Raw genomic sequence first — 23,651 nt, forward strand, 5'->3', positions numbered from 1 at the left:
CAAATTTACAAAATAGTTCTCTACTCCTGAAAGAAATGATCTGATTTGTCACATATTTCTGAGAGAAAGCTCTCTTGGGTGGCACTGTAGACTGATAACACAAATGCAGCCACCACAGGTCTCGGGAAGGCAAATGCCAGGGCCTTAATGTACCATGAGGAACCCTAAACTGAATTAGTGACCAAATGGGGATTGAAGGTTTTGAGTTAGTGCTGAACTCACAAAGGAAGTCGGTTTATGTGAGCCATCTGAAGACCCTCTGAAATATCCCTCTCTGTTCTTTTCTGCAAAACAAGAAGGAAAAGTAGTTAGGCCAGAGCCTGGGAAACAGCAACAAATCAATGCAGAGAAGAGTTTGCTCTTCAGGAAGACGGCCTGGATGGCCTAAAATCAGGGAAGTAAGCACACATTCCATAGAGCGTGTGCAGTGGTGCCTTTTCAGAGACCTGAGGCACAAGGCAGGTACAGGATAAAGCCAGAGTTTCAACTGCATCTGTTCTGTTTTGAATGGGTTTTGTGTGTGTGTTGGAGATGGGGGGTTTATATTTTTAAGAAAATTAAAAATCTAGGAGCCTGGGTGGCTCAGTCAGTTAGGCATCCGACTCTTGACGTTGGCTCATGTCATGATCTCATGGTTTCATGAGTTTGAGCCCCACGTCAGGCTCTGTGCTAACAGCGTGGGCCTGCTTGGGATTCTCTCTTTCTCTCCCTCTCTCTCTGCTACTCTTCCATTCACCCTGTCTCTGTCTCTCTCAAAATAAGTAAAAAAACAAAAAATTTTGATAAAAAATGTTAAAAAAGAAAAAAATCTGTAATAAACCAAAATGCTAAGATGACAAGCTGGTAGTAGGTATGTAGTTGTTTGCAGTTTTATCTATTGCCACATAACAAATTGCCCCAAAATTTTGTGGTTTAAAATAATATATGTGTATTACTTCAGGCCGTTTCTGAGGGTCAGGAATTCGGTGGTGGTTTAGCTGGTGTAATTCTGTCTCTGGATTTCTCATATAAGGTTGTAGTCAAGATGTTGACTGAGGCTGCAGTTCCCTGAATGCTTCATTGGGACTGGAAGATTTACTTTCCAAGGTGGTTCACCTGCCCGTCTTGCAAGTTGGTGCTGGTTGTTGGCAGGTGGCCTTAGTTCTTTCACCAGATGGACCTCTCTCCAATAGGGCTGCTTGAGTGTCTTTAGGACATGGGAACAGGCTTCCCCCAGAATGGGTGATCCAAGAGAGGACAAGTTGGAAACTGCAGTGTTAGGGACTTAACCTTGCAACTCACACTCTCATTTCTACAATATCCTATTTGTTACATGTCAGTCCTGTTCAGTGGGGGAGAAAACTGCACATTGACAAGAGAGAAGAATCAGTGGGAGTTACATACAAACCCCTAAATCTTAACGTCTCTATAGTATAGAACAATACCACTTATCCTTTTTTTCCCTGTATGGTTGATATATTTGATTTTTTAAAAGGGAGGAAGCTTGGGGTGCCTGGCTGCTGTAGTTGGAGGAGCATGTGACTCCTGATCTCAGGGTTGTGAGTTCAAGCCCCGTGTTAGGTGTAGAGATCACTTAAAAATAAAATCTTGGGGCATTTGGGTGGCTCAGTTAAGTGCCTGACTCTTGATATCAGCTCAGGTCTTGATCTCAGGAACAAGCCCCACGTTGGGCTCCATGCTCAGCATTGAGCCTGCTTAAGATTCTCTCCCATCCTCGGGGCGCCTGGGTGGCTCAGTCGGTTAAGTGGCCGACTTCAGCTCAGGTCACCATCTCGCGGTCTGTGAGTTTGAGCCCCGCGTCGGGCTCTGTGCTGACAGCACAGAGCCTGGAGCCTGTTTCGGATTCTGTGTCTCCCTCTCTCTCTGACCTTCCCCTGTTCATGCTCTGTCTCTCTCTGTCTCAAAAATAAATAAACGTTAAAAAAAATTAAAAAAAAAAAGAAAAAAAGATTCTCTCCCATCCTCTCCTGCCCTTCCCCCACTCTCGTGTGCACTCTCTCAAAAAAAATTTTTTTTTAATAAGGAATAATAATTGGAACACCTGGGTGGCTGAGTCGGTTAAGCTTCTGACTTCAGCTCAGGTCATGATCTCAGTTTGTGAGTTTGAGCCCCTTGGTGGACTCTGCACTGCCAGCACGGAGCCTGCTTCAGATCCTCTCTCTCTCTCTCTCTCTCTCTGCCCCTCTCTCTGTGTCTCAAAAATAAACATTTTTAAAAGAAAATTTAAAAATTTTTAAATTTTAAAATAAATAAATAAAAAGGAGGAAACCTCTACTTTAGAGAGAAGAGATTTTCCATTTTCTACAGTTCAAGCTCAAATTTTTTTTTGTTGTCTTAATTTAAGCTAGCCTTTAGAAGAAACACCTCCTATCTACATTCCTCCTGAACTATCCAATCCTCTTTATACTCTAATTATTTGGTTACTGATCCAACTGGCTGCTTGAGTTCAGTATTCCCTGTCCCTTCTGTTCCCAATCGTCTTATATGTCGAAATGATGATTAGTAGTTACAAGTACTCAAAACCTTTGGTGACATGAAGTACCAAGTGGGAGACTGGGGGAGGGAGGCAGGGGGGATGCCTATAATGAAGTGCCAAGGCAGCCAGGAAATGCCATCAAGTATTCCTTTGGGGGGCACTGGGGTCTGATTATCTATATCTCTGCCCTGGCAGCAAGCACAATGCCTGGCCATGATTATGGCCCATGGAATGCTCTAATGGAAGTAAAAATAAAGACTGTTTATTTCCCCCCTAGGACAGATACTTTATTATTCTATTCATTATCAACATTAAACCCAAGGGGTTTGTAAAATGTATTCATTCTGTTTCCAGGCCCAGGTCTCTTTAAGCATCTCCTGAGGAGTTGACTTTCAGGGTAGAAAGGACTGGGAAACAGACTGAGACACTTGACTTTTTGTTCTGTCATTAGTCAGGGTCTCTTAACCTTCTAGGCCTATTTTCCCTTTTGCACTACAGATTCCCATTCTTCCTTTCTCAGAAGAGGGTGGTGAATAGTACAATCGCATCTGGAAGGACTTGAAGTTTAGAGATGTGCATCTAAGCTTAGGAGGTGAGGGGCAAGGTACCCAGGACTTGACAGCTCAACTCAGTGAGATGCCAAAGCCACTGGCAAAGGAAAATGAGCAATCTACTTAGAAAAGAAAGAGACATAAGTAAAACCCAAGAAGGGTTTACTTAGAGATGGTAAGGATGATGATGATGATAACAATAATCATAATGATCATTCACCTTAACTACATGAAGGCTTTCAATTTATACCCACCCACCTTTTTTTTAAACACCAGCATGCTTAAATACCTTCACAACGCAGTATCCTTAGCCACTTTGAGGTGACCTTAAAATGAGAGGAGCCCAGTGCCTCATTTTCCTTTCTCTTTTTTTTTTTCTTTTTCTTTTTCCAAATAACAGATATCATTGGCAGAGAAGAAGGGAAGTGATACCAGCCCTCTGATCAGCCTGGCCTGGTAGGACTAGAGGCCTTAAATTGCCCGCCAAAACATCAGAAGGAATAGGAGTCTTTCAGCCCTATTGTACCTTTCAGATTAAGAGACTTGAATGAGAGAGAAGAGAAAAGGGCATTTTCCCTTTCCAATCCAACAAATTCCTGGCAAATTCCTGAATGCCCTGCAGATGGCACCACTGACAACAAGTTCTCTGCCCAGAAGAGCTGAGCTCACATTTGTGAACTCTGCCCTGTCACCTTGGACCTGAGCATAAAAGATACGTAATAAACAGGAAGTGACTGACTTGGCATCCCTGGCTTGTCATTTTTTGTTCTGTCGCTTCCTAGAGGCAGCTGGGCCTCGTGCTAGCCCTTATGAATCAGGCAGCCACAGGATTTAGGAACTCCCCATACCCCAGCTCTTAACTTCAGTTCCTGCCTCGAGGGTACTCTCCAGGGTTGGATAGATATAAAAACATGGCCTTGGGGTCAACATGTAGTAAGGGAGACTGCCAGATCAATCTGAACTCATTACTGACACAAAGTCAATAACTACCTGGTGATATAGAAATTATCATGTAGATACTGATCATTGTGTTGTGAGGCCCAGCTACTTCCTCTCTGCCATCTGGTCCATAAACCAAAATAAATGTCTTTCCCCACCCATCCCTCAGCTGACCAACCCATGTCCCAAGTGACAGCTTGCTATATGTTACTATGTCCAACTGTGATGGAATCAGGCTCATCATCTCATTCCTGCCTGGGACCTTCACTCTTCCCTCTACCTATCATAACTTTTCCAACCATAACTGCCCCCACCTCTTTGTCTAGTTAACTCATACTCTTCCTTTGATGATGGAAACTTAAGTGTTACCTCTTCAAGGACTTAAAGATTAGGTTAGGGTAGGTCAGATTTCCCATTATACATCTGAATAGAACCTTCTACTTTTCTCTTAAAGCATTGATCACATTTTGGAATTATATACTTATTTGTGTGATTATTTATTTAATTAGTATATTTTTCCCCTATCAGATTTTATAAGCTCTACATCTGTTGTGCTTACCACTATATTGCCAGTATCTAGCTTGGTGCTTAGTGCATGAATGGCACTCAACAAATATTTCAAGAATTAATTTGGGGTTGGGGCGCCTGGGTGGCTCAGTTGGTTAAGCGGCCGACTTCAGCTCAGGTCACGATCTCGCGGTCCGTGAGTTCGAGCCCCGCATCGGGCTCTGGGCTGATGGCTCAGAGCCTGGAGCCTGCTTCCGATTCTGTGTCTCCCTCTCTCTCTGCCCCTCCCCCGTTCATGCTCTGTCTCTCTCTGTCTCAAAAATAAATAAAACGTTAAAAAAAAATTAAAAAAAAAAAAGAATTAACTTGGGGCAAGAACAAAGATTCAAATTTTTAACTCTGAAAGCTAGAGATGACTGTCCCTCCACTGCCTTCCCTCCCCACCTCCCCCTTTCCCAGGCCCAAAGACGCCTCTGGAAGACACCACTGTAGATAGTGACATTAAATGGAGGTGGAAGGGAAAGCTGTTCTAAAGACTCTTCGTAAATAGATCTCTTAACTCCCTCTGGCCCAGCTCGAGTGTCTTATGATACTAGCATGCAGGAGCTTCTACTCGCTCACACTGACCAAATTAACACGTGCCAGGGGCCAAAGTGTGACCCAGCTGTCAAAACGGGCTGGTGTCACCTTAGATATTCCATCTATACATCAGTATGCAAAACTAGGCAGGGGAGCATTCCCACCATCCTCTTCACTGGGTACCCTGCTATGCAAACTGTTTGTCCAGTACTGGGAACCTCAAAGAGGATACAGACAGGCAAGAAAGTTCCCTCTAAGAGGTGAGTGGAATGCTAAGGAGTCTTGGGTAGAAGAGTTCAGAGAACTGAGGATGTTTAGATTAGAAAAGAGAAACCCAATGAAGATCTGCTGTCCAGAAATGGCAGCAGCCTTATTCCTCAAAACCCCGGAGGGCACAGCAAAGGATGGGGGAAAATATTGCAGCTTACTTTCTAATAATTAGCTAGGACAAACAATGAGCCACTATGTCATCCATGTTGTGAATGGCAAACAGGGAGAAAGAACTAAAGATTTCTAAGATCTCTTTCCATCCCCAGAATCCAGGATTTCACAAAGTTTCCTGCTATCTCTCAGCCAATCTTTCGTTATGACTGTTTTCTCAAATATTTTTGGAGAGGTCAGAGATGAGTAGGGACAAAGGAACAGAATCTCTCAAAACATGTTTCTTAAACTCTTCCTCTAACGCCTGCCAACAAGTTCTCAGACCAGTGAGGACTTACCTAAAAGGAACCTCTGGTTTTCTGGCTTCCCTGGTACCTTAGATAGGAGGGCAATCCCAAAGCTGCTAGTCCATTTCTAGGAACTGGTGCAATTTCCATCAGAGAAAGGAGGAGGTTTACAGCCTTAGCTTGGGCTGTTATAACAAATGCCGTAGACGAGATGGCTTAACAAACTTTTATTTTTCATAGTTCTGGAGGCTGGGAAGTCTAAGAATTGGTGTCTGGTGAGGGCACCCTCCCTGGCTTGCCTACTTGCTATGTCCTCACAGGTCAGAGAGAGAAAGCTCTAGTCTCTTTCTCTTCTTATAAGGACACTAATTACATCAAGGGAGCTGTATTTCATTTACACATAATTACCTCTCAAAGGCCCCACCTCCTAATACCATGACATCAGTGGATTAGGGTCTAACAAAAGAATTTATTTTTGAGGTAAAATTGACTAACATTAATTTGGGACATGTAAAAACAAAATTCACGCAAAATATCATAGTCTATAGCGTTTTCACCTCAGAGCTGGATGAAATCTTCCTGAAGTCCCAGGAAGTCCTGGGAATAAAATCACCCTGAAGGTAGCAAGATTTTTTTCTGTACTTACGGTGTTCTCTCTGGGAAAATTAGGACATACAGGTAAGCAAAGAGAAAATGAAGATCACTCATAACGTGGAAATTTTCTTGTTTAAAGAAAAGGGTAGCTTTTCCAAATCCCCCTCTCTGTCTCTCTCCTGCCCCAGTCACCTTGGGGAGCAGATATCTCTGGTCTTCTGTCTGTGCCTCTCAAGATGCAGCTCAGCAATAAGTCTTCATCATTTGGAAGGTCAAAGGTGGCCTCAGATGGGGGGGGGGGGACACTTCCCAGGGTTCTTGAGGGTACTGAAATTCAAGTTTTAGCTTTTTTAAAAAAATTTTTCAAACATTTATTCATTTTTGAAAGACAGAGAGACAGAGCACAAATGGGGGAGGGATAGAGAGAGAGGGAGACACAGACTCTGAAGCAGGCTCCAGTCTCTGAGCTGTCAGCACAGAGCCTGAGGCAGGGCCCAAACTCACAGACCACGAGATCATGACCTGAGCCAAAGTCGGCTGCTTAACTGACTGAGCCACCCAGGCGCCCCTCAAGTTTTAGCTTTCTATTACACTGAATATCTAAGCAGTATAGTAATGAAGAGACTACAGAACTGGGGGGTATATCCACAAAGAGGCAACAGCAGAACATCCAGAAAAAGGGAAGCTTTGGAATCAGACAGGCTGAGTTCAAACCCTAACTCAACCCTTACTATAGTTGGCCCTTGTACAAGTTAATCTCTTTAAACTGATTCCTCATCCATAAAAGAATAAAGTCTATTTTTAGGGTCCTTTTGTCACTGAATAATCTATGAAAAGTATCTATTAATGTTTAGCACTTAGTGGAGGCTCAATGTGGATTAGTTCTCTTCCTTGTTATGCTTGAAGAAGTTGAAATTAACTCTCCATAATTAGTTACCCCTTTTCTACTAAGAATGGGTAACTAATCTCATAGGCAGATCAAATCCATTAACACTGAGTGTTTACTATGAGAACTGCACTGAAGTTGGACAGAAAAGGATGCATCAGAAGCCAAATACAGGTTTCCAACTGTTTCCTTCCAACTTGAAGGAAAGAGGAAAGGAGAAAAGATATAAGTGCAGGTAAATTTAAACAATACAAAAGATTTAAATAATAGCTCAAGATAAGGTTATAAAATAGTGCATATATGCCTAATTGTTCACTGAACTAGATAGCTGAAATGATACAGACAAAAATCCCTTCAGGAAAGAATGGAAGAAAAGACATTACATTATTGGCAAGTTGAGCCTTGGAAGTAGATAGGATTTGGACACAGTGAGATTTGGTAAGTTTAAAAAGATATTAGGGAGTGTCTTTTTGCATAGTTTTCTGAGTGGTAACTCAGTAATCTTGGAATCTCTTGCCAATTCTAAATATAGGCAGTGAAAAGACAGTTATTGGCTTCCAATGGATTTGTAAACAAGGGCTCAAAGACTTGTGAGCAAATAAATCAGATTTCCCCTGGGCTTGAAACCACTTTCTCTAGGAATTATTCTAGATTCTCTCTATTCTGAGCTTGTCTTCTACCATGCAGTTCCAAGTTGATATGTTTATTGATATTTTGCCTTTTAAAGTTCACTTCAGTTGTACATATCTGTACATTCTAGAAGGTGATAAATCTCTAAGCAGAATCTATGTCAACCAGCTGTTGTAAGAATCAGATTTAATAGTCTGTGGCTTGGGTGATGTCACAGCACATTGTAAACTGCAAAGGACGGTGAACATTAGATTTTTAGATTTAGAAGCAATCTGAAGGGTGTTCTAGTTTTGCAAACAAGATTAAATATAGTCCAGGATGACAGTGCTAGAACTAGAACCCAGGTCTTCTGATTATTAGCAATGCCTGCCATCTTTTCTCAATACATTTGTTAATATTTGAGTGTCTGCATGTATTAGGTACCTGGCTAAGGGCTAAGGAAATAACTACATTCAAGACAAATGATTCTTCCCCTTTACAAGCCTATATGGAGGACAGGACAAACAAATACAAACAAATCAAGCTATGACCATTTGTTATAAATAATATCACAAAATTAGTTTGCTTTAGATAAGTTAGTGAGGGAAGACTCCTCTGGACAATTATCATTTAAGCTCAAACCTGAGATTTAAATCAGCCAGAACTGAATAAGGAAGGAGGAGGGGAAGAGGAGAGCCTTCTGGGCAGAGGCAACATCAAATACAGAGCCCTAAGGAAGAAAAGAGCTTGACAATGTCCACCAGGAGTTGACCAAAGGCTGGGGTTAAGATGGTACCAAGTTGAAGCAGTAGAGAGGGGTTAGCTCATAGGTTACGACCTCAAATGCACAGCTGGGCTGACAATGTAAGTGGAAACACTGGTGAGGTGTTAGCGCTTCCCCAAGTGATAAAGACTGTGAAAGACCAGAGCACATCCTGCCCCATCTATAGGGTCATATGTCCTTGTTGCCCAGTTCTGCCAGATCTTCTATTTAAGAGACAGAAATCTAAATTCTTAAGGTGTCCTGATTTTTATAAGTTTGTTCAAATTTGTTTAAAAAAAAAAAAAAACACTGTAAGCCAAACAAAACACAATATGGTTATCCCGAAAACACGCTCAATAGCCCAAGCCACCTCCCTGTGCTCACTTTTCCTTCCTTGCAGCAGATCCCAGGACCCAACCAGCGATCTTCATCTCTTGGTAACTACCCCCTCTTCCCACTGATGTTCTCTCCACCCTAAGCTTAGTTGCTAAGAGGGAAATCAACTCCTTAGCTCCTCTCATTATCTTGCTGTCACCAAAGACAGATGTGTGTGTGTGTGTGTGTGTGTGTGTGTACACACATATATATTTGGCATGTACACATATATACAAGTACATTAATTTTATTTCCCAAGATCCTACTGCAAATCACTGGGCAAACAAAGAAGGGACAAAAATGACTTGCTCCAGAGAAGTTAACCAGGGTACAGAATTCAGCTGTTAATTCTGGCCCCTGACTTTTGCTCAGATAGTAACTGGATGCAGACTAGACCGTTACAATCAGGCTCTTTTTCTTCAGTGGGGGGTTTTTGCAAAACTCAACCCTTCTTTTGAGTTTCCCTTCTCCAATTTAGAGGATGAGTTCAACTCCATGAAGGTGGAACGTCCCAAACAGTGCATATTCCAAGGTGGCAGGAAGAGAACTGGCATTCCTTAACTGTGTGACCTTGGGCACGTGACAACCTCTCACCGTTTTCTAATCTCTAAAGTGCTAATCACACCGTCCTCTGAGGGGCTGTTGTGATGTAAAAATGAGATAGAAGTCTGTAAGGTGAGTGGCACATAGCAGGTGGTCAGCTAACATTTGACTCAGTCCCATTAAGCAATGATCCCGTGGGCATTTCCTCACAAAGTTTCAGAAGATATTTCTGTGGTTCTCTATGCAGTTTTCTTCACTATTTGCTCCAGCACACACTAGGCCTCCCACAAAAGTTACTGAGTGAAAACTCCTGGCTGCGGAGGGGCCCCACCCCAACATAAACACCTTTTCGGAAAATGCTGCTACAGGCCTTGGGTTACTGGGCTGCGGTACCTTTCAGAACCCCCATGGCGCTCTCCCATCCTGCCTGGCTGGCCTGGTCCAAATGGGTCATTTAACCACGGTCAAATTCAAATCTTGGTTGCTCGGGCAGTGCGAGAAGAGACCTCTCTGAACAGCAGGAGCTGAAGGAGACAGTTGTTTAGTTTTAGAACTGGCACTGTTAGGGCCCCAAAGATCCCGCCTCTTTCCACGGGGCGAGCCTATCAGCGTTCCTTTGGCGATGAGCGGCAGCTCCTTAGGAGCCAATGAACTCAGCTCGCTGGAAGAAACTGCCCACCCCTTGTGTCGTCAGTTGGTCTCCAGTAAGATAGAACCAGCACCTGCGCTTCCTCGTAGCAGGCTTGTTGGCGGGTGTTTGCGTTAAAGTTAACTGAGGCCGGACCTTAAAGGGGAGGGAGCAGAGGGGGCCAGGGCCCTTTAAAACCAGGCGCCTGGTGCCTGTCCCTTTAAGGCGTCCGGACGACTGAATCTGAGCTCCAGATTATCCCGAGTTTCCGTCGCAGGCTGCGAGGAAAGGCTCCTTGGCTGGGTCCGGGTGCGTGGCGGCGGCGGCTTCATCCCCGCTCGTCCTCCCCGGGCCCAGAGACACCCCCGCCCCAGTCATGCTGAGCAGAGTATGGAAGCAGCTGACTACGAAGTGCTATCCGTGCGAGAGCAGCTATTCCACGAGAGGGTTCGCGAGTGCATTGTGAGTACGGGACCCGGGCAAGAAGGGTAGGACCAAGAGGGGGAGAAGCACGGGTGTCGCGGGAGAGGGAGAAGTTCGGGTTGGAGTGCGACCACCTAGGCTCAGAGCCAGGTCCAGGGGCGAGCGACCAAGGGCCCCGGCCTGACAGAAGGAAGGACCGGTGCTCCGGCTGGTGAACCCCCAGATCGGATCAGTAGGGTAGCTGCGCGGTAAACAAAGCCGCGGGTCGGTTTCCGTTCCTCCCCTCTACACGCCCCTCCCCCCGCCCGCCCTCCTGCCTCCCCCCACCCCTGCTGGGGTTCAGGGCGTGGGCCTGCAAGGCTAGTGAGTTTTATCTTCGTAGTCGGATAGTCTGAGAGGGATGGCTTTAATTGAGGGAGGGCTTGTTCGCATTACCCGCAAACTCCACTGATGTTTCACGAAAAGGGGGACGTCCAAACGCTGAACTAGATTCCAAGAAAAACTTGGGAGGTGTAGGGGTGGCTTGTCAGAGGAACAGGGGACTTTGATGGGTCTCCCACTTCGGAAGAAAGGACTCTTGCTGGGAGGGATTCTGTGTAGAGATGGAGAACAGTTAAGTTTTCCCCTTCTTTTCCTTCTCATTGGTGTTTGTTAGAAACCCCCACAAGCGTAGGTTCCTAGCTCTCTGGCCACGCCGGGATTTCCCCTGTGAATGTCCCTCTCCCTCCCCAGTGCTCCAGAGAGCCGCAGGCTGCGTTCCCTACTCCCTCACTGCCACCTAGAGCAACAGCTGAACCTGCCACACTGTGATGGACGCCTCACTCCTGGGCCCCAGGGGAGACCGGTGGCACTTAGGGAGCTGCATCTTCCTCAGGCCTGCTTTCAATTCTCATTCCTCCTCTATCTCCTTCCTCAGACTTCCCGAGAGTAGCCCTCACCCCCAGATACTAAATAGAAAGCAAAAAGGGAAGGTCTGGAAGAACAGAAGCCTTAATGAGAAGGGAGACCCACTGATGGGGTCATCCTTTATTTTTCACAATCTGCCCTGGGCAGCCTCAGACTGGAGGAGAGGTAAAGTGAGCCATGACATAACTAGGTCTGCTCTTATCTGTGAGGACTGAAAAATAGGGAATGTATCAGTCCACGTGTGGAACTCCAGATCAGCTTTCCTTGGGTGATCCTTAGTGGATAGTCCCACGTGGTGAGGTTGGGCATATTGTGGAGACACGCCAGGCCTTGAAACAGTGTAGGGATAGAGGCCCACATTCCTAGAGAATGGGGAGGGATGAGACCTTGGACAGAGAAGCAGCCTGCTAAATATCTCCCCCACTCTTTAGTACTGTTAGCTGAGGACATCAGTGCTAGCCAAGGGCAGCCCGAAGGCTTCTCGTGCCTCCCCCACCTGGCTCCCATGCACTGCTCTAGAGAATGACCTAGCTTCTGCTGGAACTGCGTGGAACTCCAGCCTGACCTTTTGAGCCCTCCCACCTTCCTGGCTGTTACGCAAGCCCAAGGGCAGAGAGAGCACTAGGCAGTAGAAATCTTCAGTACAATCTGAGTAACTCATTCTACTCAGCTTCCCTAATATTAAAAGCTAAAATTTTATTCTAGATCCATTGCTCTCCTTGGGTCTCTTTGACTTCTTCCTTCCTTGTATAGGTCACTGTATGCAGATTCCCTGTAGGGTCAGCTCCTCTTGGGAACCGGAGGACCCACGAGACTGATCCTGCTTTCTTTGCTTACTTTAAATGCAATTAACATCTCATGGTGCCTGGTTGGCTCAGTGGGAAGAATGTGTAGCTCTTTTTGTTTTTAAGTTTATTTATTTTGCGAGAGACAGAGACAGTGCAAGTGGGGGAGGGGCAGAGAGAGAGGGACAGAGAGAGAGAGAGAGAGAGAGAGAGAGAGAATCCCAAGCAGGCTTCTCACGGCCAGTGCATAGCCCCATGTGGGGCTTGAACCCACAAAGCCATGAGCTCATGACCTGAGCCAAAACCAAGATTCAGAGGCTTAATTGGCTGAGCCATCCAGATGCCTCAGAAGAGTGTGTAACTCTTAATTTCGGAGTTATGAGTTCAAGCCCCACATTGGGTGTAGAGATTACTTAAATAAATTAATTTTAAAAAATGCAATAACATCTCTTCTCAAGACTCTAGCACTGATTGCAGAGCCAAGCTGACCAGTGGCTCCTTCCCTGGACAGCAGCAGATTACTTGGGGTACGGTAGGGATGCATGCATGTGCAGAGTTACCTGGCCAAGTCCTGCCATAACTGGTGATTGGAGGGCCAGTTGCCCAGGGGCACTGAGAGGCCTGGCTCCGGAGCTGGAAGTCACTTGAAGTAGGGACCAGGAATTAACAGCCTTTAAAGGGGCTGATGTGAGCCCTGGGTGTTGTATGTAAGCAATGAACCACAGGAATCTACCCCAAAAACCAAGAGCACACTTTACACACTGTATGTTAGCCAATTTGACAATAAATTATATTATAAATAAATACATACATACATACAGAGGAAAAAAATAAAATGATTATAAAAGAAAAAATAAGTAAAAAATCAAAATAAAAAAACAAAGCGGGGGGGGGGGGGTGATGTGGTTCTAGAAATGTAGATTTTAGATGTTGGGCCTCAACTAAGGTCTATTCTGAGGGACAGGGGATTAAATGAGGCTCTAGTTTAGCCCAGAGCAGATCTGATCTTTCAGGGCCCCTGAATAAACACAGAGTAGAAATCCTGAAGTAGTTTAGGAACATGATTCCTACTTATTCTCTCCTGGAGCTTGGGCCAAAGTGGCAGCAGTGGAAGTGGAAGAGGGAGGAAGAGTGAAGTATCAGGACAATGCAGGCATCCCCTTCTTCCCTGAAAGCTGCTATTCTTTCCAGTAATGTACTAGGAGTAAATTCCCTCTGGTTCTGTGGCCCATTTCAGGCATGTGTGTACGTGGATCTCTAGGAGTTTTCTCTGCCCATTTACCAACCAGGGTTCAGCTGAAGCTATTTTCTCCCAGACAAAACTTCATAGGGCTGGACGTAGTACTGTCCCCCCATCCCCTTTCTGGTGCTTCTTAGAGGCCCCTGGGGCCCTGACCAGAAGAAGGTACTGGGGAGAAAAATGGAACCCCGGGAAGTATGGTGCCTTGTTTTGGGAAAGTGACCCCATAGAATTAACAGGCCGCAGGGGCTGTGGAATATGCTGGGGATTAGAGTTTCTCATCCCAGCTCACACTCTGCCACAGATCTCAACACTTCTGTTTGCGACACTCTACATTCTCTGCCACATCGCCCTGACCCACTTCAAGAAGCCTGCTGAGTTCACCACAGGTACGTGACTTTCCTCCCTCCTGCCTGTCCTCTGCCAGGGATCCTGTTGCCATGGGGCCATCCTCAGGGGAATGGGCCTATGGTGCCTGCTGGGAAAGGAGGGTCAACTGTTTCGGAGCCTTTGCCTGTTCTGCTTCCCTTCCACAGGCAGGGGCAAGGTGGTATAGTGGAAAGTCTAGACAGAAGGGTCTGCAACTGATAAAGCCACTGGGCAAGTCATGTAACTTTTCTGACATTCAGTTCCATCCCCTACAAAACAGGCCTAATAGTCTCTTACCAGCTCATTGACATTGTGTGGACCAAATGAGATGTTTAATATGAAAGCCCTCTGTGAACCTAAAATGGGTATTATGGCGAGTGTTACCATGGGTACAATCTGTTCTCTCCACTAGTGCATCCATACCCAGTAACAGAGACCTGCTGACCACTGGGACCCCAGGACCTGGTGAAGGTGGACTTTCTCTTTATAGAGAGTCTAAGTGTGCTCAGATTGGAGCTTTCCTTCCCGTAGGCATTGTGCGATTCGGGTGACACACTTGCCCCAGTTCCCTCCACCTGCCTGTCCGGATCATCCTGTCCAGGCCCTAGCCTTTCCTTCCCTCCAGAAGGCTTCATGAGCCCCCACCCTAGAAGACAGTTACTCCTCAGTGTAATGCTCCTGAGGGCTTTCTCTGTGACTCTCCCCTCCCCCTCCCCTGTTTTCCCTTTGCTTAATCCAGCCACTGATGTAACCAGCCTTACAGACCAGTTGTTTCTTACGTGTTCAGCTTGCAAAGAGGAACCTGCAATGAGAGATTGTGGGGAGGGAGGGAAGTGAGAGAATTTCTGGCCTGTATTCTCTCTGCCTGGGACCACAGATCTTAAAGCTGCCACCTTGGTCAGAGAATAGGTTGTGGGTTCATAGTGTGGACTCTGCCAGAGCCTCCTGTCCAGCTCTGCCTCCGGATAGGGAGGGGGTGGCAGGGCCCACTGCAGCACAGATGGTTCCCAGAGCTACCCACTGATGTCCTACCTCTTCCCCTTGCCCCCCCTCTCTCGTAGTGGATGATGAAGATGCCACAGTCAACAAGATTGCGTAAGTGTTGCTGCCTCAGCACCTGGCACCAGGAACCTTTAGAAGCTGGGATCTAGTGAGACTCCTGGAGCCAGGGGGAGAGTGAGGTGTTGTACAATGAAGAGAGGGCTTCTGCTTCCACTCCATTTCTGGCTTCTTCCGGCTTCACCCCACCCTGGAGACGCTTGGAAAAGCTGTTGTTCCTGTCTTCCTGGTTAGGCCAGGAGTTTCTGGGAGCCTCTTGGCCAGGGACTGTGATCTGGGGCCTGAGTCACCGGAAGTGGTTCCAGCTTGGCTTCACCTCCCAGTGGCCATCAGGGAGGGAGTACTGTGGGGATGTAAACCAATGGAAATAGAGCAGGGGATGTGGAAGGTGGAACCGCCAAGGGCAGGGCATGCTTGGTTCTGAGAGGATAACCCTTGCTCCAGGCTGTTATTATTCACCAGCACATATAGGGAAAATAGAGAGATGACCCCTCCAGGTCAACAGTTTAGAGGAAGGCAACCTTCCCCTCTTGGTGGACCAACTAGATAAAAAAGTATCTCTTTTCAGCTGAGGCAGTCCTGGACACAGGCCTTGGCTATCAAGCTGGGTTTCAGCTCCTTATTTTCCTTTGCCTAGTGCCTTCATGCAGGGCATAGCCATATGGGGTGACCCTGCTCTTATTTGGGCTGGAGAAGGCAAGCTCAGAAATCTACATCTCTGAGCAGAGAAGAGAAGAGAAGACAAGCCCCTTAGCTTGGCATACCTGCCATACCCAGCAGGCATGTGTAGGAGGACCACATTCCTGGGGACAATCTGGGCAAGTGTCATGGCAGATGACGTGAATGCCTAAGGTGTTCCCATTCTTTGTGCCAAGGCTTCCTTGGAGGGGGTGTTCAGGGGGGCAGTGGTAGTGCCCTAGCTGGATGGCTCCTTCCCTCAGTCTGTCACTGCTACATGTAGTTCACAGGTGCCCATGGGGACAAATAGGGCTTCTTGGGCCAAGGGGAGTAAGTGCCCGAGCTAAGCAAGGGCACCACCCATTCTCTGCCCAGGCTCGAGCTCTGCACCTTTACCCTGGCGGTCGCCCTGGGTGCTGTCCTGCTCCTGCCCTTCTCCATTATCAGCAATGAGGTGCTGCTCTCACTGCCTCGCAACTACTATATCCAGTGGCTCAACGGCTCCCTCATCCATGGTACGTTGCTCCTGGTTGCAACTTGGGGTGGGGATAGGAAACAGGTATATTCAGACAGACACAGACAGCCTAGGCTAATTAGTTGTGTATCACCCCACCCTTGCCCCCTCCTCTGCCACATGATCAGTCCCCAATGGGTCATTCCCATTCCCCCACTGACCACCTCTGCTTTTCCTTTTTTGCTCTAGGCCTCTGGAACCTCGTTTTTCTCTTCTCTAACCTGTCCCTCATCTTCCTCATGCCCTTTGCATACTTCTTCACTGAGTCTGAGGGCTTTGCTGGCTCCAGAAAGGTGAGTGGGGTTATACCCAGGCAGGAAACAGAATTCCACTCAGATGGTTCAACTGAAGAGATTTTAACAAAGACTATTGGCAGAGGTTTAGTCAGAGTTAAGGGGACCCACAAGGAGTTTGAAGTGCTACTGGCAGCAGGAAGTCATTACCACCTCTAGGCCTATGAGAGCAAAGGGAAATAGTTTCTGGAACCCACTGATACTTGAAGCTGGAAGGTGCTTCACAGCCACTGCCAAAACCATAAAGCCAAAGGTAGGAGGAAACAAGAAATACCCTGATCCCTCTCTTCCTATTTTCCACTCTCCTGCCTGTTCTTCCCAGAGGGCAAAGAGCTTACGTGATGCAGCCCTCAGGGGTCAGCCTCCCAGGGCAAGGCAGGATAGAGAAGGTACCTGAGGAGGGGGTTCCAGATGAAGCCTATCCTGTATAATGAATGTCCCTAGATGTTCCCTGTCTCCTGAACCCAGTCCTCTCTGGTTTCCCCAGCCAGGCTGCCATCCCCAGTGTCTCCTACCTTCCCCTGATGTTGAACCTGACCCTCATCTGTTGTCTCCTCCTATAGGGTGTCCTGGGCCGGGTCTATGAGACGGTGGTGATGTTGATGCTCCTCACCCTCCTGGTGCTGGGCATGGTGTGGGTGGCCTCGGCCATTGTGGACAACAACAAGGCCAGCAGGGAGTCACTCTATGGTGAGAGAGCCAGCTTCCTCCCCACCCTCCAGGCTGCGTGACTCTGCAGTTGGCTGATGTTCCTCTGCCTGGAACAACTGTATCCCTCTAAGGTGGAGAAGGTTGGGACCATGTTTCTTAGACTGAAGTTTCAAACAGATGGACTTCAGGCCAAGTCCAATTTGCAGGAATGATCTATTGGACCCATGCAATGATTAAAAATATAAAGGGGTCAGTTGCTGAAATGTAAAAGTTGGGAGATTTCACATTAAATATCTAGATTTATGGCTTTTTCTGACAAGGTTGAGGATCCAGCCACACTAGACCCCAGGGACTGGGTGGGCCTAATAGCAGTTGTGTTCTTTAGATATGGCTTAAGACCTCCAGTTTGGTCCTATGACTTAGGACCCCGCTGCTTCTTCCTGTTCTGCTGGCACTAGGCCAGCTTTCCTCATTCGTATTACTTGCCTAACCCCTATAGGCTTGTATATGGTGTCCTTGCTAGTCTCTGAAGCTTGCTAGCCCTCAGGAAGCTGGAGGAGAGACGAGCTGACTTACTTCTTTTTTACCCTTAGACTTCTGGGAGTACTACCTCCCCTACCTCTACTCCTGCATCTCCTTTCTTGGGGTCCTGCTGCTCCTGGGTGAGTGTTCGGGGTCTTGGAGAGCATGGGTAAAGTCCATGGATCAGAGTAACCAGGATGGAAAGAGAGGGAATGGAAGGGTGGGTAGGGAAAGTGGTTGAGAGAAAGGTCTGGCAGGTAACTGGCTCCTGTCCCCACAGTGTGTACTCCACTAGGTCTCGCCCGCATGTTCTCAGTCACTGGGAAGCTACTGGTCAAGCCTCGGGTATGTAGTACTCTTTGCCCTTTGATTCCTGAAAAGCTGGGGCCAAACAGTGAGGCAGGCCTACAGTTGTGTGGTGCACACCTTGCAGAAGGTCCCAGCCTTTGCTGCCTTTGTGCCTCTCACTTCCATCATCTGGAGCTGGTCACCAGACATGCAAGGCAGAACACAGGCAGTTGGGAGGGACTAGATAAAGCCACTGGCTGCAGGGTGATGAATGAGGGTTAGGGGAAGGAATGAGACTATGGATCCTGGGATGAGCGGGGGTCTCCTGGGCCTTTGGGACCAGGGAACCTCTGACAGTTTCCCCTTTCCCCTCCCCTCAGCTGCTGGAAGACCTGGAGGAGCAGCTGTACTGTTCAGCCTTTGAGGAGGCAGCTTTAACCCGCAGGATTTGCAGTGAGTCATGGTTCTCCCCAGATGGGATGGTGGGCATGGTTTGGGCAGGGCCCTCAGGACTGGGGGGCAGCACCATCTTCTCTGCCCTCAGATCCCACCTCCTGCTGGCTGCATTTGGATATGGAGCTGCTGCACAGACAGGTCCTGGCTCTGCAGACACAGAGGGTCCTGCTGGGTACGTAGGTTGGTAGGGATTGATACCTATGTGTCCCCAAGGAAGGTAGCCCTTCATTCTAGGCCCTTGCTAACAGCTTTCCATCCCTGTACAGAGAAGCGGCGGAAGGCTTCAGCCTGGCAGCGGAACCTGGGCTACCCCCTGGCCATGCTGTGCTTACTGGTACTGACGGTAGGTATTCCGTTCCTGGTGGAGGTGAGGAATAGTAGGCTCTTGAGTACTTTAGGTCTTCTCAGGGAAGGGGGAGGAGATTCAGGGACCTGGTTATCTTCAATAATAGTAATTGCCTCTCACTGATTGCTACTTTGTGCCCTGCCCTGTACCGCGCACATCAGCCCCATTTTGTAGATGAAGAAACAGAAGCGAAGGGGTTTGCCTAAGGTCATACATGGCCACTGAGTAGTAGTCACATGGGTTTTCTCTGGGATGAAAATAGGGGTTGAACTCTAGTCCATCCCCTCACTTACCATGTTCTGGACTTGGAAATAAGTCTTATCAGTCTGGAGGAAGAGGTACATTTTTCTCTTTGACCAGAAAGGTGTGTCTTATAATACCCTCAAAGGTGCTCTGTTGCTCGCAACAGCCTTGAACAGTCCTACACAGCTAATGGGAAACTGAAAATGTTGGGCCAGAGTATCTGCTCTTAACATTCAGCTCTGGGGGCGCCTGGGTGGCGCAGTCGGTTAAGCGTCCGACTTCAGCCAGGTCACGATCTCGCGGTCCGTGAGTTCGAGCCCCGCGACGATCTCGCGGTCCATGAGTTCGAGCCCCGCGTCAGGCTCTGGGCTGATGGCTCGGAGCCTGGAGCCTGTTTCCGATTCTGTGTCTCCCTCTCTCTCTGACCCTCCCCCGTTCATGCTCTGTCTCTCTCTGTCCCAAAAATAAATAAAAAACGTTGAAAAAAATTAAAAAAAAAAAAAAAAAAAAAAACATTCAGCTCTGAATACAGCTGTGGGCTGAGGCAGGAATGGAAGTCCATGACCTTGCTTCACACAGGGCCTCTCTGTGCTCATTGTGGCCATCCACATCCTGGAGCTGCTCATCGATGAGGCTGCCATGCCCCGAGGCATGCAGGTACTGGGCCACCCTCCCACCATATCTTTTGGGGAGAGCCTAAGAAAGGCTAGGGGTGAGAGACAGAAGCTGAGGCCAGAGTGAAGGCTGGGTGCTGGGTGGTGCTCCTGATAGGGAATACTCTATAGTGACACCACTCCTTCTCTCAGGATGCCTCCCTGGGCCAGGTCTCCTTCTCCAAGCTGGGCTCCTTTGGTGCCGTCATTCAGGTTGTACTCATTTTGTATCCTTCTGGAAGCCCACCATTGCCTCTGTTCACTGGACTTGTCTCCTGGGACTGTGGTGGGAAGGTGTGGTGGGAATGTTGGGGAAGAGGGCAAGTCTTCACCAACCTGGGGTTCAGAAAGAAGATTTACTTGAAAGGAGGGTTAGGGGAGAGGTCCATTTCCTTGGAGATGACGCTAATCCTTGGGAGCTGGCCAGTTCTTCCTTAACCCACTGGCAGTTACCTGATGATATCCTCAGTTGTGGGATTCTACAGCTCTCCACTCTTCCGGGGCCTGCGGCCCAGATGGCACGACACAGCCATGACGCAGGTAGCTGGGGGCGGGGTATAGTGGAAGCCTCCCGGGGGCATGCATGGGTGCTAGGTGCTAGCAGCTCTGCTACCCTCACCTCCCCTTTTCCTTACTCCCACCCAGATAATTGGGAACTGTGTCTGTCTCCTGGTCCTAAGCTCAGCACTTCCTGTCTTTTCTCGAACCCTGGGTAAGTAGCAAAAGGAGGTAAAGGAATTAATTGGTTTTTTCTGAGTACCTACTCATGCTAAGCTTATACTTTCTATACATGCTGTCTCTAATTCCCACAACAAACCTTCAAGGAGGTATTACCCCCATTATACAGATGGAGAAATTGAGGCCCTGTAAAATGCCTCTGTTGAGCTTCAGAGTAGTGTTGCTTCAAAGCTCATACTTCTCCCATTAGCTACATCCCATAGTCTCTCCCTTTTACTTCCATTTTTTGGTGGAGAAGCACCACTTTTCCCCAAATCTTCCTTTGGGCTGGATCCACTAATAAACATTCTCATTTTATAAAGACAAGAAACAGAGAAGCTAATTGACTTAGCGAGTTAGACAACTAGTTTGAAGCAAGGCCAAGTCAGGCTAGAACCCTTGTCTCTTTTTTATTATTATTATTATTATTATTATTATTATTATTATTATTATCATCATCAATGTTTATTTCTGAGAGAGAGAGACAGTGAGACCGAGCATGAGCAGGGAGGGGCAGAGAGAAGGAGGCTCCAGGCTCTAGGCTCTGAGCTGTCAGCACAGAACCCGACGTGGGGCTCAAACACACGAACTGCAAGATCATGACCTGAGCTGAAGTCAGATGCTTAATCGACTGAGCCACCCAGGGGCCCCAAGAACCCTTGTTTCTTAAACCCCAGTCCAGTGCTTTTCCCCACACACTGGGGCATCAGATAATACACTCAATCCTTCTCCCATCTTTAGAGCTATGATCTAGAATTACCTGGTAAGAAGTGTTCAAAAGTATAATAGTTTCCCCCAGGGTAGTATGGGAGTTGCATAGGTCATCCCCCCATCCATCATACCGTCATCCGTGTCTCCTAAATGATTTAGTATTTACATCAGTTCTGTTTGGTTCTTCAGTTCGTGTTGTCTCCATTACACCCTTTGTACTACTAATGCCATGGGGATTTAGTAGGACACTAGACTTGTGGCCCACTAGTTAATTCCTTACGTGGGTTGGATGCAGGTAAGAATATGTTTTTAGGTAGGAGAGGGCCCCAATATTTGGACTTATGATGACACTATTATGGTTATGGCTCAGTAAGTGTTTGAATAGTGCCTGGCATATATGTAGTGCCTTATGTGTGTTGTCCCATTTAATTCTCACAATCCCGTTATTTTCTGTATTTCTGATAGTTAAGGACACCGAGGCACAGAAATTTAAAGAATTTGATCCTGATCACACAATTAGCTAGGGGTGGAGTTTGGATATGAACCAAAACAGCTCTGAGCCTCCACACTGCTCTGTCCCCCAAAACACTGAGTGACCAGCTTTTAGGTTCCTGGCCCAGGAACAAGTAGCAGGCCCAGGGAGCTCCTAGGGACATGTGGAGCCAGAGGGGGGGCCCCATTGGAGGAGAAGATGCCAAACTCTGGAAGGGAGGTTGGAGCAAGCCTAGCTGCTGACGTTTTCTTCAACATCCATGAACTCCCTCTGAGACAAGTTGAGAGTGGGAGTCATTAACGCATAGGGGAGTCCAACCTATGAATTGCAGTGTTGAGATGTGGCCACCAGGAGGCAGCAGAAAGCTGGGCTCTGAGCCAGGGAGGAGCTGGGGAGCCCACTCCCATCCTGGCCTTTGTACTTCAGGGCTCACTCGCTTTGACCTGCTGGGTGACTTTGGACGCTTCAACTGGCTGGGCAATTTCTACATCGTGTTCCTCTACAATGCAGCCTTCGCGGGCCTCACCACTCTCTGTCTGGTGAAGACCTTTACCGCAGCTGTGCGGGCAGAGCTGATCCGGGCCTTTGGTGAGAGGGAGTGTGGGGGCAGGCTAGTGGGGTGGTTGTGAGGTGGGGCCCTCTGGAACCATGATCACTCATGCAGGAGAGATGGCATGCTCTCTGCTTTGTTTGTAACGTGCCTCAGACACCCATTCTGTGGCTCGGTTTCCTTACCCCCAAGACTGGACCTATGTCCCGCTTTTGACCGCCCACCCTCCCTCTTCTCCAGGGCTGGACAGATTGCCTTTGCCTGTCTCCGGTTTCCCCCGGGCATCTAGGAAGACCCAGCACCAGTGACATCCAGCTGGGGGTGGGAGGGAGAAAACTGGACACTGCCATCTGCTGCCCAGGCCTGGAGGGGCGCCCAGGAGTGGGTGGACCTCAGGACCTGGAATCTGAGAGGGTGGGTGGTAGAGGGGAGCTGAGCTGTCTGCACTGTTGCATAATCTGAGCCAGAGTTTGGGACCAGGCCCCCCTGCTTTTCCAGATTTAACTGTGGGCCTCAGCATGGGATGGGGCTGGGTGACTGGGTCTGGCTCCTGGTCCCAAATCTGTTTACACATCAATCTGCCTCACTGCTGTTCAGGGCCATGCCCGTAGCCATGTTTACATGATTTGATGTGCAATAGGGTAGGGTGGGTTCAGGGGAGGGACTGAGTTGGGCGCAGACTTGGGAGGCAGATTGTCTCCTTTGCCTCTGGCCCAGCAGAGCCTAAGCACTGTGCTATCCTGGAGGGGCTTTGGACCATCAGAGAGAGGAGGGCATAGGGAAGAAGAGACCACAACCATCAGCAATAAAGTTGATTCCAGGGTTTGCTTTGGTTTTTCAAATGGCCTGTCTCTGTCTCTGTGTCTGTTGAACAGCCTTATTCCCACCAGTTCTGAATCTACCAACTGAGAAAAACAGATATCCTGCCCACCATCCTTTCTCTTCCCCCTCCTTCTGCATTCTTAGTGTCTTTTAGGGACTTGGGTCTAGTATTAGGCCATACAATTAAGCAGTGGGAAGCTCCTCCTCCCTTAGCCTTGCTTAAAGCTGACTGGTCCCTTGACTCTTTCTTGTTTTCGTGGTTTGTTTCTGGGCCTTGGTTATTGGGGGGTAAGTGAGCATGGGTGTAGAAATAGGGTAATTTCCCCCTATATGCACATGTCCTCAGCCCTGTCCTCCCTGACTTGACTTGAATGTAAAGTAAAAGAAGTGGCTGACTAACCAGGGTTTGCAGTTCTCAGGAAATAATGTAACTCCATCTTTCCGGAGGTTATCAGTGCCTAGAATACGATGCAAGGCCCCTGATATGTTGGGGGGTAGGGACAAAGTTTCTGCTCAGGATGATACAGATTGTGCATTGTACAACTTCCAGGGGCACCATTCACCTCATAGTCTTTATGTGACTACAGCCATTTTCTTGCAAGTGGCAGTCAGGTGTCTTGAGGAAGGAACACTTTTTTCTAATGTACAGAGTTGCACTGAGTGCTCGTCTTGGAGCTGAGGGAGGGGGGAGTATAGAACACACACGAAAAGTGTAGATTCCACGAAAATTTGCTGAGTGCCCTACTCTAGGCCAGGTACTTAGCCACGGGGATTCATGGTAAACAGTTTTGTACTTAAGAACTGCTTTGTCTAG

The 23,651-nt window shown here is 47.7% G+C and overlaps 1 protein-coding gene and 1 long non-coding RNA gene across 2 annotated transcripts; one reads left to right on the forward strand and one right to left on the reverse strand.

Moving 5' to 3' along the window:
* Positions 1 to 835: 835 nt before the first annotated feature.
* On the reverse strand, positions 836 to 10,161 carry LOC109249066 (uncharacterized). The gene is made up of 3 exons (XR_002072422.2): positions 9,884 to 10,161; positions 6,507 to 6,641; positions 836 to 1,341 (listed from the first exon to the last, which is right to left on the reverse strand). It is a non-coding gene; the product is annotated as an uncharacterized LOC109249066 (long non-coding RNA).
* A 77-nt stretch (positions 10,162 to 10,238) lies between these two features.
* On the forward strand, positions 10,239 to 22,857 carry LMBR1L (limb development membrane protein 1 like). The gene is made up of 17 exons (XM_019419231.2): positions 10,239 to 10,580; positions 13,777 to 13,861; positions 14,903 to 14,936; positions 15,954 to 16,093; positions 16,282 to 16,385; positions 16,949 to 17,075; positions 17,630 to 17,698; positions 17,839 to 17,903; positions 18,227 to 18,299; positions 18,391 to 18,474; positions 18,569 to 18,645; positions 19,471 to 19,548; positions 19,698 to 19,771; positions 19,994 to 20,084; positions 20,190 to 20,256; positions 21,892 to 22,053; positions 22,256 to 22,857. The coding sequence occupies exons 1-17, from the start codon at positions 10,509 to 10,511 to the stop codon at positions 22,321 to 22,323; spliced, it is 1,470 nt and encodes a 489-aa protein (XP_019274776.1). The 5' UTR covers positions 10,239 to 10,508; the 3' UTR covers positions 22,324 to 22,857.
* The last annotated feature ends 794 nt before the right edge of the window (positions 22,858 to 23,651 follow it).

Source organism: Panthera pardus, unplaced genomic scaffold (genome assembly GCF_024362965.1).
Source record: "Panthera pardus isolate Hobbes unplaced genomic scaffold, ASM2436296v1 HiC_scaffold_6, whole genome shotgun sequence".
NCBI classification, from domain to species: Eukaryota; Metazoa; Chordata; class Mammalia; order Carnivora; family Felidae; genus Panthera; species Panthera pardus.

Coding starts and splice junctions, on each gene's coding strand:
- LMBR1L (XM_019419231.2), top strand. CDS start 10,509: ATGGAAGCAGCTGACTACGAAGTGCTATCCGTGCGAGAGCAGCTATTC. Junction 16,386..16,948: donor GCTTTGCTGGCTCCAGAAAG/GTGAGTGGGGTT, acceptor CTCCTCCTATAG/GGTGTCCTGGGCCGGGTCTA. Junction 17,904..18,226: donor AGCTACTGGTCAAGCCTCGG/GTATGTAGTACT, acceptor CCCTCCCCTCAG/CTGCTGGAAGACCTGGAGGA.